Source organism: Bicyclus anynana, chromosome 17 (genome assembly GCF_947172395.1).
Source record: "Bicyclus anynana chromosome 17, ilBicAnyn1.1, whole genome shotgun sequence".
NCBI classification, from domain to species: domain Eukaryota; kingdom Metazoa; phylum Arthropoda; class Insecta; order Lepidoptera; family Nymphalidae; genus Bicyclus; species Bicyclus anynana.
Window position 1 is genome coordinate 5,806,364 of NC_069099.1, and position 19,756 is coordinate 5,826,119.

General features: G+C 35.7%; 2 protein-coding genes across 5 annotated transcripts in view; one reads left to right on the forward strand and one right to left on the reverse strand.

Moving 5' to 3' along the window:
* Positions 1–1,030, forward strand: part of LOC112052182 (voltage-dependent calcium channel subunit alpha-2/delta-3) — a 39,594-nt gene extending 38,564 nt beyond the window's left edge. For both annotated transcript variants that reach the window (XM_052886367.1, XM_052886368.1), the window contains exon 26: positions 32–1,030. In XM_052886367.1, coding sequence (XP_052742327.1) covers positions 32–154 — 123 coding nt within the window. In that variant the 3' untranslated portion in view covers positions 155–1,030. The remainder of the gene's footprint in view (positions 1–31) is intronic.
* Positions 1,030–19,404, reverse strand: LOC112052187 (uncharacterized). 3 transcript variants are annotated; one of them, XM_024091174.2, is made up of 12 exons: positions 19,153–19,404; positions 18,914–19,065; positions 18,216–18,436; positions 17,050–17,199; positions 15,724–15,832; positions 14,719–14,821; positions 14,127–14,265; positions 13,359–13,610; positions 12,498–12,606; positions 11,593–11,693; positions 10,472–10,594; positions 1,030–9,836 (listed from the first exon to the last, which is right to left on the reverse strand). In XM_024091174.2, exons 1-12 carry the CDS (start codon positions 19,196–19,198, stop codon positions 9,752–9,754), a joined length of 1,590 nt encoding a protein of 529 aa, XP_023946942.1. In that variant the 5' UTR covers positions 19,199–19,404; the 3' UTR covers positions 1,030–9,751. The 3 variants fall into 3 exon arrangements, with proteins under 3 accessions (XP_023946942.1, XP_023946941.1, XP_023946943.1); XM_024091173.2 differs by having other exon boundaries at positions 17,041–17,199; XM_024091175.2 differs by having other exon boundaries at positions 10,472–10,604; positions 17,041–17,199.
* Positions 19,405–19,756: the final 352 nt, after the last annotated feature.

The following is a 19,756-nucleotide window of genomic DNA, read 5'->3' on the forward strand; positions in this document are numbered from 1 at the left end:
ATTAAACGACTTTTTGGTTTTATTTTTCCAGGAAGCAGGCTACAGACAATGCGGTCCCTGGCTGCCAGACCCTGACATAGCCAGTGACGTCCAACTCTCAAATCTTCTTCTATTCATTGTTATTCTTAATTTATTAATCAATATTACCATCTAAATTAGACAATGTAAAGAAAGAAAAAAGCATTTATTTTAAAACTAGCGGACGCCCGCGACTTCGTCCGCTCGTAGACCTCTTTAATCCAGTAATATTGCTGTGAAATGGAGTAACTTCTCCCGTTTTCCCAACATTTCCCTTTACTGCTCCTATTGATCGTAGCGTGATGAAAAGTTTACTATAACCTGTCCAGGAGATTGAAGAACAATGGTACCAAGTTTCGTTAAAATCCGTCGAGTAGTTTTTGTTTCTATAACGAACATACATACAGACAGACAAAAATTTTACTGATTGCATTTTTGGCATCAATATCGATCACTAATTACCCTCTGATAATTATTTTGGAAATATATTTCATGCATCGATATAAATTGTTAGATGGGCCCCTCCATATTAAAGAACGCACGATGTTATGTCATTAATCAAAGACGTGCACGCACATCTTAACTTAGTATGCAACAAGCGCATGCTGTGACTTAAAAAATATTTTACTGTTTTTTTTCTTGTTTAATCCCTTAATTATGTCTTCGTGATCACTTTGGAAGTGTTAAAACACAAGCCGCAACATGAATATAATGAGAAAGTTGTTACTTTCATTCGTAAGTATTTGCGAAACCAACGACAATTCCGTAACGCTTCGGGGCCCATCTAATGATCTACGATCGATGATTTCATGTACAGAATTGACCTCTCTACAGATTTATTATAAGTATAGATATAGAAGATTGTGACACACATAATGCCTTAGCAATATTGTAGCGTCTGATAAGTAGCTAGAACACATGGACAAGTCAAAATAATATCCAAGATCTGATTTACTTAAGTTAGCTATACATGAGCTATATAGATGAGTTACGAAATAAAACAATACAACATTCCGATTTATTTGTTTTATTTAATATAATTATTTGGTTCGGAAACGTATTTAATACTTATCGTGATACATTAATTAACAAATCACAATGTCGACAGCTTTACATTTCCTTTCGAATTATACTCACTTCACAATAAGTAAGGTATCTACCGACCATATCTGTTGTACACGCAACTTAGTATTATTTTCCTGAATTTTGAATCGTAAAATATTATAAGGTTACTCGTAAAAGGTTTAGTTCTTCTTCCCGTTCCGAAAAACGGAGTTTGACTTAGGATTTAACAGTAATTCGACGGCATTATCGTCTTAGTATTTGGAATGGTCTAAGAGCCGGCATTAGAAATATATACATTCATCTGTTATTCATTAGTGATAAGAAATTAATGACATAATATTCAGTGATACATTGCAAATAGGTTGCCTAGTAAAATGTGTGTGTCTGGTCGCAATGTCTAAATTGGGGCCAGACACACCTTTGAAACAAGATATAGAAAACCATGAACCAGATCAAAGGCAACTGAATAGATAAATTAAACATAAAATAAGCTTTCATTTGACATATTAGACGACTAAATAACTGATAAAGGTATATAAATAACATTACTGAACTGTTTATATCTGGCAACACAGTTGCAATGTGAAAGCAGGCAACCTTTACGTTTTCATTTCTATTGGGTATATTCTTTTAACGATGATAACGGTGTATGATTTTTTTAATAATCAATAGGGAAGTAGATTAAAAAAAATATAAAATTAAAAACCATTTAACCGGCCGCAAGTTTACTAGTCAATCTATTTGCAATGTGTGTGATTATTTCCTATTACTAATTTCTCATACCAAATAAATAACAGATGAGGATATATATTTCTTATACCGGATCTCGTACTATAACGTAATGTTTAAATTACGATACTATGTAAAACTTAAGTGATACTCAGTGTTACTCCTTCACAATGCACCCGTCAATATATTATGTAGGTACATCTCAGGTCAGGTCTTAATACTTTATCCAAAGCTAAATAGTCTTGCGAAAGTGGAAAGACTATAGAACTTGTGAAAAAGTGAGTACAATTTTGAAAACTTGGTTTAGCTTAGTTTGTTTGTAACCGGAATAGCATTAAAACTGATTTTAGTTTCGTGTACAACAGTTTTGGCTTAAATATATTAATATAATACATAATTATCAATAATAATTATTATATGTCATTAAAAATTAATACCACAATATAGATTTAATAATAAAATTGCTTTGGAATGATTTCAATATTTTGGTGGGCAACTAAGATATCTATATGGTTCGATATAAATATAAAATTAAGTGAAAAAACTCCTTAACATAAATAATTTAGAAAAAATATTTTATTTTTGAACAGGATCTTGATTTTCTATGGATAAGTGTAAAAACAGTACATTATGAGTTGTCGTCCATTTTAACACTTTTTTTAGGTATTAGTTCTGCCACTTTTGGCACGTTACACATCGATTCTCTTTTTATAAGAGCTAACGCTTCGAAAAAAAAAACATGTACCTATGGGAATGAAATTAGATCACGTGACTTATCGATAACGAATGTGTCTCCCATCCATTTTTTCAACTTTCGAAGCGATAACGTTTGTAGAAAGAAATTCGATATGTAACATGGCCAGAGCTACAACAACACTATTGTGCAATAATATTGTCTATGGTATCGTGTTAGTATGATCTATGGCAGCGCGTTAGAATGAGTATGAAATAAAGACGAATTCGAAACTTATAATTATACAATTTCAACAGCAATTTTACACAATTTTTACAATCTATTATCAGAAAGACGTGCTGTCGAACTGAAAATAAGGCCTAGTTCAGACTACTTATGTTTACATTTTTACAATTTTTGGATTTACCGCCCAAAAATCGTTCGTACTCGACTAAAATACTCAAGTAGTCGAAACTAGGCATAACATCTGCCATTCAATTCATAGACAATAAACTGTGAAGGTGTTAGGCATAAAATAATTATGATAATTACAATAACAATACAATAATGTGATTTGCACTTATACACAGTCATAGAGAATGAAGACCCTGCCATAGAGAGCCGTAAAAATGTAAAATAAACAAACGTGTCATTGGCATCGATTAAAATATTGTTGTGAAGCCTGACCAACATACTAACATGTCATAACATTTTGTTACTTTGTTTGTTGTACGATTTTCCCATTTTTCGATGCATTATTATTTAGAGATTGGCTAATGAAAGTAGAGACTGAAATCGCCCTCCAAATGAAAAAAAAAATCGGAGTAAATTCTGAAAATTATAGTGCAAATATTGGTATACCTGAGTTCAATATGTATTTAGAGGTAGTAATGTACTCTCAAACAAAAAAAAAATTTTGAAAATGCATGTTTTTTAATTAGTTTAAATATTTTTTTAAATTTGGCGGGCGATTCAGGCGATTTCAGACTTTCATTAGCCAGACTCTAACCCATTTCAATCCAAATCTTAATTTTAGTAACACGAAGTTTAATTATTATTTATAAGTCTTATAAGAGCTCTCTAAGATACTTAAAACTGTATCACACAAAAGTAAATAAGAATAACCTAGCACTAAACGAAAAAAAAAACGTGTGTAAATAAAACTACAAAAGCTGCGCTATAAATATTTCGGGACAAACCAAAAACCCAAACTCATATATAATTCTTTACAAAAAGGCTATGCCTACTCTGCTTTTGAACTAAAATTACGTATATTACGTAAAATGTCAAAAATATATAAAAACAAAACATAAGTTTTTAACGACCTTGAATCAAATCCTGGCCTCAAAACATAAATGGCATTTCTATCCAACAGATAATAAAGAAATCATTTTTTCAAAATATGCAAATCACTTAGATTAATAAAATTAGATTTGTGGTGACAAAACACCACTTTTTTTACTTTAATAATAAATTATTAAAAAAAATTAAAGCATAGTAGGTAAGTACATAAAAAACAACATCAGAATGCTGCTTGAAATGAATTTGGGAAAAATCTTAATTCTAACGATTCCTTATATAATAATTTTATTTTAATCAAAAATAGATTAGAACTTTCAAACCGTACTACATGTATCTGTTAAGGTTAATGTCCGAATTCTATTCCCTTTTTTTCCGATTTTAAGCAATTTAGACCAAAACCCACAAAAAAAACTCCAATATTTTGCATTTTTTTTTTACTAGCGGAATAACTTAAAACATAATCTGTATTTATAAATACTGATGGAAACTACAACATTTTTAGAAAATAACATCTTAACGAAGACTTTGTTTAAAGTAGCTTGATAATTGTACTAAATAGAGACATTGTACTAAATAGAGCACATTTAAAATGTCAAAAAATTGAGTGTTTTAAACACACACATTAACACATTTAAAGTACAACTATCAAGATACTTTAAACAAAGTCTTCTTAACTTAACTAAAAAAGACTCTAAGGTCGGTCGTGAGTACCTACTTAGGTACTTAGGTCCGACTTGAGTCTTTTAACATAATGTATTTTCTAAAAATTCAAAGTAACATAGTATACTATAGAAATTTGCAAAATACTGAAAAGCGTAGGCAAACTGTATTATTTACTCGTATATTATGTATTTTTGTTTAATTTTATTCATATAAAATAATTCGAACATTAACCCTCACTCGTGTATTAATCAATGGGTATATGAAATAACATCGATCACTATTAAATATTAAAATATTATCTGTTATCCGCAACACGGCGACATCGGATATTTTGTCCCATCAAAAATATTTTATAACATCTAATTTATTTATTTACCTGTTCGTATTAATTACATAATTAGCTCTTCAATGTGGCTCGATCATAACTATTGGACTAGAGCTAGTGGCCGCCATATTCGTGTCGATTGGAAGTATACCATACTTCATCATTACTAACCCATATTCGGCTCACTGTTGAGCACGACTCTCCTCTCAGAATTTTTAGACCAATAGTCCACCACGCTGGCCCTCTCAGGTGTTTCCTGACGATATTTTTCTTTCATCGTTTTCCTGCATACCAGAGAATTTTCTAATTCTCTACGATTGTGAAATCTGCCAATCCGCATTGGGCCAGCGTGGTGGACTAAGGCCTAACTCCACTCATTTAAGAGGAGACTCGTGCTCAACAGTGAGCCTGTATGGGCTGTTAATGATGATGATCCTGTGAGCCTCGGACCTTATGAAGCATGAATTGAACTTGCAAAAGTCGGGACCTTTTATTATATTGTTGTAATACGAATAAGGCGCCCACTAGATTCCCCACTACTTTATTTAGAAAAGATTTAAATTCTCGAATGTCTACCTAGCTAAGATTTGTAAAAACATGAATTCGATAGCGACATCCTCGTTACTTCCTTGTATTCATTTCCCAATTTGGCACCATTATACACTAGTTTAACACTAAACACATCTACTTATTAAATTCACAAAACTGGATTCTATAATGTAAAAAAATAAATTTGTGTGAACTAACCTGCACTACGGGAATTATTAGAATCACTATTCTTATATATTTTTTTATTGCCACAACTTGAAAAATGCTTCGGCACACACTGCAAAGAGCTAAGCGATTAGAGTAAGTTCTCAAATTAACTTTATCACAAGTTATTTTTTTTCATTCTTTGCTACAAACTCACTTGACTGGTAAGTGATGATACAATCTAAGATGGATTGCTAACTTGTTAGGAGTAGGGTGAAAATCCACACCCCTTTCGGTTTTTACACAACGTCGTAGCGGAACGCTTAATCGCTTGTACAGCCAGTTGTTTGCCAGTAGCCAAATGTAGTGGTAACTAACGCTTAGTTTTAACTGAACAGCCGAACTGTTCAGTTAAATCCTACGTGTACGTCAGTTTTAACTGTGAAGTTATTTTCTGATTTTATTGAAATTTCGATTAGATACAACTGTACAGTTAAAACTGCGTAGTTGAAAAGTCTGTAGCGTGGGTAACAATTGACAGCTAAAACTGGGAGAAATTCACTCCGAATAGATTCACGTGCAAATATTATACTTGAAAACTTACTCTTAAGGACATTCTTCCATTTTTCAAGTCACTAACGACTAAGATATTTTTTATTGCTTGAAAACAATAATTTCAGGATTATTGTTCTTTATTTAACAATGAACCCATAGAGTTACTGTCTATGCTGTTCCATGTCGAAATATATAGTTTAACTTACATTCTAGCGATACCTAAAGGAATTGTCTTAAACTAGCCACAATCGAAAACTCTTGGAAGTTGGTACCCCAATGTTCTCGATAAATACCCCCATTTACCAATAAACATTATAAACAAACAACGAAATCTTAAAATAAACAATATAAAAAATCTTAAAAAAAACAAATGGATAATTCTTTGGTAAACATTGTGTAAAAATCTTAATAGTGAACAAAATAAATATAAATAAAATATTAGATCACACCATGTGCAAAAAAATAAATAATTTGTGAATTTATTAAAGTAATTTGGGAATGTCATTTCTTTTCTTATCCTAACTCTTAATCATAATAGATTCTATAACTTGCTAGCCGAATACTGAAAACTAAACTGTTAAGATAAACACTAAGCAACTTGCTTTAGGTCAATTTAATGGAAATACTTCAAAAGGAACAAATACATAAAGGTTACTAAATTTAACATCATTTTCAGTAAAAGTTTTCATAATATTTTTAAAGTGTTCTTAAACATTCTTGATATATATTATAGATTATAGATCGGACCATATTAACTGGCACAAATTCCACCGGTTAGGTAATTATGATAATGTATTTTTTCAGTATTCGGCAGTAGTATGCAAAGTTTATACATAAAGAAACATTTAGAACATAGAAGACATGAGAAATAAGAGATTGGTACTAGTATAATATTTCATGTCTTCTAAGGTAAATACAAGAAAGAAACTAGTTTTTGCATTCTCCTCGCAAACAGTTTGCAATGAAGTGACAGTAGTGAGATATGCGAACGAATAATGAAATTCTTCACAACCGAATATATTATGAGCCTTTCCACATAGCTGCCGCGTAGACAATCAAATGTATAGGCAACATGACAACACGCAGCGACTACGACAAGAGTGTCGTATACGATATGAAGACACAACAATTATAAACTTGGTCCACCAAATCGCATAATTGTTGAAATGTTGATATACCGTCCGCGACGTTACTTAAATATCGATGTTTAAAATACTATCCGCAAATACGACATTGCTTTTTTTGCCACAACCATGATACTAAATACTTTCGCATCGTTGCTTCAGTGACGCTGTTTGTCGTTGCGAAAAAAAATATCAATGATTTGCCGAACGCGACGGTGCATAAATGCTGATGGTAAATTTAACAGTCGCGTAGTTGCTGAAATGACGATTTTTGTCTGTGCATTTGTGAGTGCGCTGTGCTGTAAAGGCTGATCATTGATTTACCGTACCCTGTATACACGTTGTATAAAATCAGATAGAAAAACTGACTGCGACGATGTTTCAATTACGATTATGGACAGAGCAACCGCAAGTGCTACGTTGGGTGAAAGCTGATGCACGAAATGCTGATGAGTGCGACGTTGCATAAATGCTGATGGTAAATTTAACAGTCGCGGAGTTGCTGAAATGATGATTTTTGTCTGTGCATCCGCGAGTTCGTTGTGTAAAGGCTGATCTATGATTTACCGTACCCCGTACGCCAGGTTGTATAAAATCAGATAGAAAAACTGTCTGCGACGATGTTTTAATTGCGATTATGGACAGAGCAACCGCAAGTGCAACGTTGCGTATAAGCTGATCCACGATATGCTGATGAGTGCGACGTTGCATAAATGCTGATGGTAAATTTAACAGTCGCGGAGTTGCTGAAATTACGATTAATGTTCGCAGCTGTTAATCGCGTGCGTAATTCCTTAAACAATCGTCAATAACATTGAGTAAATGACAATTAAGTGTTTTACGCATATACGTAACGCAAGTTTAGTTTTTAACACGCTGCATAGTCGTGGATTCTACGGTAGACTTTATGATAGAGAATGCTACAGTAAAAAGGCTCTTAAGGTGTTGGTTACTTGGAGAATAACATTTGAAATAATAGGCAGTTAGGTTTAATTAGTATTTTAGCCACCCTTCTAATCAGCTTCGAAGTTTCGAGACGCTCAATAAATATTGCAATTTTTTGCGAAATAATCTGACTGAAAATAACGAAAGATTGTTCGTTTGATACAGAAACAAATAACTACAAATGAACATACAATTTTCCGAGTATTATTTCTATACATTTTACACACACACACCATTAAATTTTTGAGCGCTTTCGTTTTGACTTTACCACATAAATGTGTACAAATTTTCAAGAATACAACAATTATTTATAATTTTGATAAAGTATTACATTTCCAAAAGCACTTTCGTAACCTTGGCTTAGACGTATCAATATATAGATAAATCGTTTTATAATAAAAATCCACACAAATATGTAAACATAACATAATAGTAAAATACTTTCAGTTTAGACAATAAGAAGAGAGTAAAAAATAATTAAGTAGAACAAGTGGATTTTTAACTACAATTGTCTATCTATATAGTTATACGAGTACATCAACGCTTAGAGTTTTGTAATGTAAAATGACAGAAACACATTCAATTCAGATTACATTCATTCATCAGTCAAAATATGGTATATCCACACTTGTGCACTGATTCATCTCATTGAACATAGATATGGTTTGTCTACTTTAGGAAGTCTGTTTAAACTTTTATGTAGGTTTACGAACAAGCGTTTGACAGTTGATAGACAGTGTGTTGGTATGTAAAACTGAAGAAACGTTCTTTAACGAAACGAACCAATGTCTATAACACACAAACACCTTGGTCTGTTATTTTATTTATTTATTTACTAAATTAAACAATAACATACAACAATACAGTAAAAGATGGATAAACTGAAACCCAAATAGACTTGCCGGAATAAATTGATTACAATACAAGTACTTCAGTTTGAGATAAAGTTAATTTTTATTCGCCATACTCGGAAACCAACTATTAGTTATTCCGAAGATGCAAATGTAACATTATTTAGTAATTTACTAAAATCTAAATTATTTGGTGATAAAATCAGTTTGAATTAAAAGGTGAGTTTACATTATTGACTAGTAAATTCGGTTTTTGGTAATACTGTACAAAATATTAACAAAAAATAACTACCTTCTTTATGTGCAGTGGAAGAAACGTAATGTATATATTTTGCTGTATATAAGTAAAATACTCATTTTTTTTAATTTGTAGTCTTATATACATACAAAATAGATTGAGTAATTGCAGCTTGAAAGGGTAACTATGAAACTCATTTTCGATTTTTTAATATTACATACAGTAGAGCCTCGCTAATCCGATGATGGTGTAATTCGGACGAACTTATCTTCTTTTAGCCGTTTGTCAAACCGCCGTGTAGGCACATACAGCTATATTTATAAACCTCAACATAGGATTTAAATCTCTATTGTCTTCAAAGTAAAGTGAACTTTAACTAGTAGTGATTAGGTCCACTTTACTTTGAAGAGAATTGAGTTTTAAATCTTAATGTTCATAAATATGGTTGTTTGTGCTACCCGTTTGTAGTTTTGATTGAAAACTTCAAATGAAGACGAAAGTGCACAAGGGTGGACATTACTAGTGTGTGGTATTTGTGATTTTATTAAATTATAACAGGGTGGTTTCGTCTCATTCCTCCTCAGATTCTGTGTCCGAGTCCGGGATGGTGTTGAACCAATTCTCCCAGTTCGATGGGTTGTCCATTGTGTTACGTCTACAAAAGAAAATTCAAAGTTATTTTTTTCTCTCATTTATTTATTAGTCTTTTTTTTAAATTTATCAATGTTTATATAAAAATAAAATATAAAACAAAAATTTATAAAGAAAAATCAACCCTCCCACTGAGGGACATTTGAGTGCTCAAACGACCGGTGGTCAGGGCTCCAGAGTGAGCAACCTCCTCACAATACGCGCCGTCTCAAGTATCACTGCCTTCTGTATCCGATTCTCGATCCAACAGTTGAGTGATAGCTACTTAAGGTGTTGGTCGAAGCTTTTTAAAGTTATATGTTTTATTGAAGTAAAACATCATTACGCACGCTTGAGTTGGGGAGTAAACGCTGACGTTACGAAAAGTTTAATCGGGCGAGGCTTTCAAGATGATTGCTGCCATCTACAGGCATAGTGAAACAATGTTTGTTATTTTAAACTACCAGTAGATGGCGTTCCTAAGAAACTTTGAAACAGCCCTTTTTTGTTGCGTTGCCTGAGCTCAAAGACGGCGCTTTATTTTTTATTTTTGAAATAAGTTTTAGTTTAGTTTTATGTGTCAAGTGAGTGTGTGTGTGTGTGTATGCGTGTGTGTGTGTGTGTGTATGCGTGTGTGTGTGTGTGTGTACGTGTCCTCACCCGTGCCTCGTGACCGGCTGCGGCAGCGTGGCGGTGGCGGGCGGCGGCGCGGGCGGCGGGGGCGCGCGCCGCTGCAGCGTCTGCGTGCCGCCCCACTCCGTGCCGTCGGCAGACTCCTCCCAACTGGAACAACCTTCACATTTATTATACTCTGAGCAATATCTCGCCGCAGGTAGTCATCAATGATAATTATTAACGTATAGTACGTAAGCACTTTGTAATTTATCGTATAATATACAGAGTCCGTGGCCGCGTCTATAAGCTACCGCGACATTTATGTGTCCAATACAAGGAATCCTTTAGCTATATTAAAAATGAGCTCAAACTAATTTACACGCTAGCGAAAAATAAATTTGTGTATCGTTGCGACGCGACTTGAAGTATGTGGGTCTTGAACTGAACACCTGTAGGACCGGATCGGGTTTTGGGTCGTGGAACTGTCGAGTGCTGTTGTTGAATCGACTGACTGATTTATAATCTTTGATACAGAGTGTGATATTACTTATATCTAACGAAAGAGACAACTAAAGATTTAGGAGTTATTGTAGTTACTAATTGCAACATTATGAGTATTCGATCCAGATAATTGTTACACTAATGTAAAAAAACAGGGAAAAAAAATTCAACAAACCAGTGCCAAATCAACATCTTTTAAGCTAAGCAGAGGATTTTTTGTTAAGTCTGGTTGGCGTTGCCACAAAAAATGGTCGGTCATTTTCCGAGGAGAATTGCGAGGTAAACACTTTACCTGTAGCATTATTTAAGCGCTGGTAACATTAAAATATTAAATTTATTTATTTAATTATAATAAAAGGACGCACAATCATGTAGAAAATTTCAGTTAAAAACAGACCAACTTTGCTTTGACAGTTTTAGAATTATTAGTAAAGAAAATTATCCCTAAAGGCCTTAAGTATAGTCCAATATTCAATAAAATCCCAAATTCAGAGCAAATTCAATCTTAAAAATTGAGTTTATGATTGAATTTGCAAATGCGACTACTTGAATTGAGTGCCAAGAAGTTTTGTTTGGCACTCATTGAGTGGGGACGTTTTTTGGTCGCTGATTGTGCATCCACTTTTTAATAGGAGATCGATGGCCACAACACAGAAATATCTTACCCTGAAGGATTGTTGGTGGAGTGGCAGTTCTCGCACTCGTTGCGATAGTCGTCGGCGTCCTCGGCGCGCGCGCTGCCTTCGTAACTGCACACGCAAGATGGCTGCCGGCAAACAATACAACGTCGATAAATGGCCGTCCTAATACTATTACTAGTTGACGCTTCGCGGTTTTACCCGCGTGGTTCCCGTTCCCGTAGGAAAACGGGGACAATATATATCCTATAGCCTTCCTCGATAAATGGGCCATCTAACACTGAAATAATTTTTCAAATCGGACCAGTAGTTACTGAGATAAGCGCGTTCAATTAATCAAATAAACAAACAAACTCTTCAGGTTTGTGTATTTGTATAGATAATATCCACCAGCATAGTCGATATACTATAACTTTGTCAATAAAGTATCAGGAAAAGATCAATAATAGTTATTATAGGCTAGTTGACACTAGTTTTTAATGGTCTTTAATTAAATAAAATTGCAAATATCGTTCTACTAGATTGAAAAAATATTTACCTATCATATTTTTTGAGACGAAAATTTTATATTTTAAATATTTTTTTGACAATACGAGCCAAAACGCTGTCGGCCATGATGGTCTATATTCTAACTGTTTTATGACGTCACTTTAACAAATCCTTTACCAAACGGAACATTTGACAGAAATATTAGTTAAATATTAATTAGTTTTTAAATTTAAAAAATCCATAATTTTTAAATCGAGTTTTATAAGAAATCCTTAACTTTTATTAGTTGATATTGATGTATTTCGGACCCTCATTCCATGTAAGGTATTATACGAAATTAATATTGTTTATATTAATTTTGATATGAGTCAACTACCCTACAGTGATGGTGATGATGATATTGATGGTGATGATGATTATGATGATGATGATGAGGATGTTACCTTGTCAACGGTGAGCGGTAGAGTGGGGTGGTCGGGCTGCGGCTTGGGCTTCACGTCCTGTTCGTCGCTGTGAACTCGCGCGCGCCCCGACATCGAGCGCAGAGATATCCTGCACAAACACGATATGTCGATAGAACAAAGTGAGTCCTACACCTGTGCTCATAGGAATAGTCTTCTCGCCACAGACTTAATGATAGTTAAAACGCTGAGTCCTCGCCTGCACAGTACAGGACTATGACAATGGAGGGGAGAAAAAAACAACAAACGTTTGTAATGCACATATAAAGAATGAATGCCTCATTGTTCTGTTAATAAGTCTGTGCTTGATCACGAGGTCCTGGGTATAAAACCTGGGTCGGGCTATGCGATTTTTTCTTTATTCTAAGAAATTTTTCAGATAAATTTCAGAGTTAAGTTGGTGGTGTTAAACTTACACGTGCCTCGGAGAGCACCTTAAGACCGGCCCCAGTCATTATTATTACCATCTGATCGACTTGTAATTTTAAAAAATTTAAATTTCTTGTTTAAACATTTTCTTTCATCAAAATGTGTAAATTTAAATTTACATTTAGTGTTTTTCTGTCAATTTTAAATTCTATTATTCGTACGACCTATACTTTATGCATGCTTTGGCTACCTATAAGTAAAATTACGTGTTATGTTACCCTTATTTTGTAAAATATTTTGTGTGTGTTCATATTATTTTGCTGGTGGTCCAAATAAATAAATCTGATAGTGGTCGTTAATAAACTTAGCAACATCACCCTAAACCCGACATTGGAGCAACGTAGTGAGTCTTAACTACATAACTAGTTAAAACATGCTGATAATGATGTAGAATGAAAAGACGTGTGTACTCACGCGTCGTCCGCGTGCGCGTCCGGGCGGTGCGCGTCCGCGGGCGCGACGGACGCGGTGGACGCGATGTTGAGGTTGCGCGGCACGCTGCGTCCGGTGCTGGCGCGGTCGATGCGGTCGGCGCGCTCCACGGGCCGGTGGAAGGAGCGCCGCACCTCGCCCTGCAGCGAGCGGTCGGCGCGCGTGAAGCCCAGCCCCATGGCCTCCAGCGTGGACGTGTCCACCGCGGTGGAGATGCGCGGGATCGTTCTGTGCCTGAACATGGACACATTATTTGTCAATCATCAGTTGATTGTATTATGGTCTAAGATCCGCTTAGACCATTAAAAAGAAAGGACCTGCCTCGTAAACCGTTACAGCTCTGTCTGCTAGTAAAAGATGGAGTAACGTTTCATTTGTAAGTATTTCTACCTTAATTTTATCAAATTTTACTAAAAACTATTTCTAAAAAGAATCGATTATTTTGACGGAACAGCGATAAATCGATCAAGTAATCGATTATTCTATGTATATATTCTGTGGATAGTCTAAGCTATATGTTTCTTAGTCTGTGTAAATATTAGGTGTGTGTGTATTGCGAGTCAAATTCATAGTTGTGTGTAGTGTATGGATACAGGATATATTTAATGGTGTTAAATATTTTCGATGTGTGAGTTTGCCTCGTCCCCCTCAAAAAACGACAGACTTTTTGTAGGTGAATTTGGGCGCGAAACAGGTCCATAGTCTAAATAGTCAAAGGTATGAGGGGTGTGTTGGTCGTGCGGTACGTACAGCGCCGTGTGCGTGGCGTAGAAGCCGGGCACGTTGTGCGGGCGCTCGTGGTCGTCGCGCGGCACGCTGAGGCGCGCGCTGATGGCGCCCAGCGAGCCCGTGAGGCGAGCGCCGCCGCCTGCTGGCCCGACAGCGCCCACTGCCATAACATTAAAACGAGCCGTTATTAATCATCGTCATCACCATATCAACCGATGGACATCCACTGCAGGACATAGGCCTTTTGTAGGGATTCCAAACATCACGATTCTGCGAATACCTGCGACTCGCTTGATGTCGTCAGTCCATCTGGTGCGGGGTCGGCCGCACCTTGAGACACCAACCAACGGCTATCGGCTCTTACAATTATGTGCCCCGCCCATTGGCACTTCAGCTTCGCGACACGTTGAGCTATATCGGTGACTTTGGTTCTTCTGAGGATCTCCTCATTTCTGGTTCGATCACGCATAGCATAGCTTGTTCCATCACTTTGTGTGACTCATGACATTTGTGTCACTCACTTTGTGGGCCTTCATATGAGGTCCATAGCTAGCGACCAAGTCACTGACCATAGGTCATCACTGGCTCTATGAAGTTAATACAATAAACTCACTGTTCGGAGCCAAGGGATGTGCGAGGACGCCCGCCTCGCGCACCTCGGCCGGGTGCACGGGCTGCAGAAGCGGCGCGTTGTAGCAGTTCTGAGTGTTCGCTATCTGTACATACAAACAACACTTTGATCATATATAAAGGAGCATAAACTATCAACTGATTTGTTTAATGTTTTCCACAAAAAGCTGTCCCAAACAAACCTGACAAATTAATCTTTAAGAGTGCGCAATATGTAATTTGGTGGTTACAAATGGTTCTGGATCTCAGATTCTGGAAAAGTTAGGAGCCTGATATTTGGGTAAATGATATTTCAAAATGTTAGCTTCGTTATGACTATACAAAATACACAATTTGTAAAACTTTTCTCGATTTTGAAAAATACATCATCATCATCTCAGGAAAAGCAAACTTATTTTTTTAAATTTTTGTTTTATATAGAAAATTAGGTATATATCTTGACCATGGCCATTGTTTTTCGTTATGTTGTTTAATTTACTTGCAATTAGGTAAAATTGGTTTTGGCGCTCACGTCATAAAAATCTGCGTCGCGCGTCAATCGCTCCGTGCTTTTCACTCACGTGAAAGTCATAATTCGGCGTCTTGCTTGCGCTTCGAATTTTATCCATAACGTACAGACGTGCTGCGCGCTCTTAAGTGCCTATGTAACAACTCAACACTTTACAAGACACGCGAGGAACATATCTTAATAACCAATAAACTTGTAACTATAAAATAATATAAAAAGAAAATGGCCATGGTCGAAATTTGTATGGCACATACATAAGCATCTGAGGATCTGTGTTCTGGTGCAATAACATGCGACCAACAAGATAATTTAGAAACCTAATGGCTGCGCAACCGGAAATAACGCTATCTCTTTTATTGCGTTGGTACGAAAGAGACGGGACTGGGACAACTCTGATGTCATTGGATGAAATTTAGTATATATTTCTCTTCACTGGTCCCATATTAGCAACTCTGGGTAATAAATAATAATAATACTGACCTGAGTGAGCGGGCGCGGCAAGTTGACGTACGCGTGCGACGCGCACACGTCGTCGCGCGCCTCCACGGCCGCCGCGTACGTGCGGTGGAACGACGCCTCGTTGCTCACTCTATGGGCCAGAACGATACCACTGTTACAAAGATTTATCAACAACACTTCATTTGATAGAATCATTTATAAATTTCATTATAAGCAATGATGAATTAATTTATTCAGCTACTCTCCTCGAATTCTACATGTTTTTCATTTACTGGGGATACATAGATTACGAGTATAAGGTATTTTAAATACATTTAAAGTTAAAATTTATAAAATGCAAAGGCGATGTTGGTTATTATATATTGATTTATACTGGTTAAAACTTAGTTTAAACTCGACTTGTTTTTTATATCCTGGGGATACATGGATATGTACGCAAGGTATGACAAATTAAAGTTTGAATTTTTAACATTAAAAGGTATAGTTGCTTAATGTATACTGTGCGTATGAATATGATGTCATTTTAAGATACATTTTCTGTGGAAAGATGAAATTTTTGCAAATACTCCAGTGTAATTAATACACATATATCAATGGAATACACGGACATCCAAATTATATATCAAAAATCTATATTTACATGTAAATATGTGATAGCTAATCAATTATTATTTCAGTTTTACATATTTCTAGAACAGATCTCTCCTGAATGACAACTTTAAAATTAATTGTAAAATATATTCATAGTTTTATGAATTAAAACTTGCATTTTCTGATAGGTTTACTGATTTTTTTAAGTCTTACTGTTTTAGATTTTTATCATAAAATGTCCAAAGACTGAAAAGACACGATTTACTGGATTAATTGATATCAAGAGGATTTGTATGATTGAAAAGCCAGATAGTTAAATGTACTTGAAGACTATTATAATAATCTATACATCAAAAGGAAAAACAATCTCTTAAGGATTACTTTGTTGTCATTCTGTCTGTCTTTTAAGACCCTTTATTTTGTAAAACGCATGGAAGTGTTTAGTTTAAATTATGAGTAAAATCATATTAATGATGATTAAATCCTCTCCTACTTAATATTATAAGCGCGAAAGTTTGTAAGGATGTTTGTTACTCTTTAACACAGCTACTACTGAAGCAATTTGGCTGAAATTTGGAAAGGAAATACATTTTTTCCTGGATAAACACATACTACTTTTCATCCCTTAAAAATCCATGGCTCCCGCAGGATTTGTGGAAAACAGAATTCCACGCGGACGAAGTCACGGGCATCCGCTAGTTATAAATAATAAATAATAGAATAGTAATAGAAAAAGTGTTCACATACATAACTAACCTGACGGGCTCCTGGCGGCACTGGGCCATGGCCTCCTCGTACGGTGGGGGAGCTTCGCCCCGCGGCAGGTAGTTGGAGGGAGGCTTCCACGCGCCCAGTACCGTCGCCTCGCAGCCGCCGCCCATGTACCCCATGCTGCCGCTGATGTACCTACAAACAGAGAAACATATTTTAAGGTCCGTTTAAATCTACAGACATAGTGCGTCACAGACAAGTACCATGGCAGACACCCAGACACTGTCTATTCACACTGATCAGCAGCTAGCTAGAGACACGTATTTTTCATGAAACAAGTCCCCAGACGCGGCTCTAATGTCTTAATGGTGCTCAATGTCATTTGGTAATGACAGTCTTATTGTTATTTGTGTAAGGCGCTGTCAAAAAACATACATTATTTAACCCTTCGAAAAATACCAATAAAAGTTTGTTTAGAGTATTTTTTTTTTAAACAATCATTTAATAGTTTTAACTTTTTAAAGTAAATTTTTCATTTCAAATATATGCTCATTTATTGATTAATAATAAAAAATATCAATAAAAACATAGCTGTTATAGTTATAGTCTATCACTCCAAAGGGCTTGAAAATTCACAATAATGAAACATTTTTTATCTACTTCCTTCCATTGTTTTGTTTTTTCCTGTTACTGTTACTGTTATTCTACTGATACAACCACTACATTTTTTTTTTACTTGTGAATAGTTGTTGTTATGTTAATGATAATGACCATGACCATTATAGCTTGGCAAGTTTGTTGATGACACTCCCAAGATATGCAGGCGACAGGATGTGTGGATGGGAAATCATTCTTGCGGGGCAGAGGCTGAATGTGGGGTGCATCAGTTGTGGGTTTATCTGTCATTGCTACCCCAACTACTCGAACCCAGAATAAAATCATCATGATCTTTAACCAACCAGGTTACAGGCAGTTTATAGTGATAGTTAAGCAAACAATGAACCCATTGATGGTAACTGAAAAATTAGGACAGTTTCAACACTTCATAGGAAATACAATACATCACAATATCAATTATAATATAATTTAATAATAGAAATAACATAACCTGGGTAATCCTTGAAGCCTGGATACAGGCTTAAATGTATTGTTTCAACGAAAACCTGGACAGACGAGTTAAGCAAGAAAATCTAGTAATAAATATAACACACCCAATGCTAGTCAAACTCCGTTGATCTTCAGTGTGTGGTGGTCTACGTCTCTTCTGCTTCCTCACTCTATACACCACAAAAGCCACAGTCAAGAGTACCACAGCGGCTGCACCTCCGGCTGCAACCCTCACATTTGCTTCAGTGCCCTCTGCAGGCTTCACTACATCGTCCAGACAAATGAACTCACAGCATGTGGTTCCCACACGAAATGATCGGCAATCCTGAAAAGTATTACCCTTTTTTATGCATAACTGGCAGACCTGACAAACTTGTCCTGACTGAAATAAGTTGATGATATGAAAGTGTTCATCCACACTAAACCTACTAATATTATAAATGCAAAAGTTTGTGTAGATGTTTGTTTGTTTAGTGTGAAAGATCACACAGACACCATAGAATTATAACTATAATTGAATAGATTATGTCCTGGATTAACATATAGGCATTTAGGCATTTTTATCACTGAATCAGTCAATCTATAAAATGTATGGGATTTGTGATAAACTGAATTACATACTGAAAAAGTGGTGGGCTCTTGGTCTCTTTAAACTTAAGGCTAAACTTTAAAAATACATTTTTTAACTTTTATGATCCCTAATAAGCAGTGGCTACGAAATATTCTACTATCAGATCATCCACCATAATTAGATATTATAATTACACATTAAGTATAATAATAGTAAATTGCCAAAGCCTACCTGAGGAGGCGAGCACAGTACCGCCTTGCACACTTTCGGTACACCATTGTCACACACGCATAGGGTGCACGTATCCGGCCCGGGGACATAGTGGAGGCCGTTGGCTATAAGCCTGCCTCTTAAGTCAGTACACTCACCCTGGGCTGCTACACCTGAAACGATCGCCATGCCACACGTTTATAACTATCATAAACGATTTATCGCACATTCACAACGTTTTCATATTAATTTCCACTTACTATGAAAGTATAAGGTCGACAAACACAACACCGCTTTGCTGAACATTTTTTACACACACAAAGCGTAAAACACAGCACTAAGTCCACATTTTTAGAGCCTTAGGACTTTTGTCCCATTTATTTTAAATCGATAGTCGTTCGCTGACCGTGGGAAATCTTTACAAAAGATAGGGACAGACAGAAAATTGATCATGCGTCTTAGGCCTCGTCCTAGAAATACATTTTGTTGTATTTTCAACTTCGTTCGGCTAACGTCTGTCAGTGTCAGTGTCAACTGTCACCGTCACACCCATGGAGCCGTCACATCACGGACGGACCGCACTTACTCTAGCACTGAAACGCCATAAACATTCTACTCTATGGAAACGCCACAAACAAAGAATATAACTTGGCCACAAACGTTCATGCCACTTTCTGGATCTAGTGACCAAAACTGAATGTCACGGTGATTACCATTTCGCAAAACATTATACTAAAAGCGGGAAAACAGTGACACCCTTACTCGTAACCTTTCGTAACAGTAATTGCAGCCCTTTTGAACATTAAATATATAGTTCAAAAGTGCTAGAGCTCAGAGCATAAAGCCAGATTATTAAAAAAGTAT

What these genes read in the sequence shown, in the direction of transcription:
- LOC112052187 (XM_024091173.2), bottom strand. Translation starts at nt 19,198, where the DNA reads ATGTTCAGCAAAGCGGTGTTGTGTTTGTCGACCTTATACTTTCATA. An exon ending in TACTGTGCTCGCCTCCTCAG is followed by an intron (nt 18,437 to 18,913) that starts GTAGGCTTTGGC and finishes AATACTTTTCAG; the next exon opens with GATTGCCGATCATTTCGTGT. An exon ending in CAGCCGGTCACGAGGCACGG is followed by an intron (nt 9,837 to 10,471) that starts GTGAGGACACGT and finishes TTTCTTTTGTAG; the next exon opens with ACGTAACACAATGGACAACC.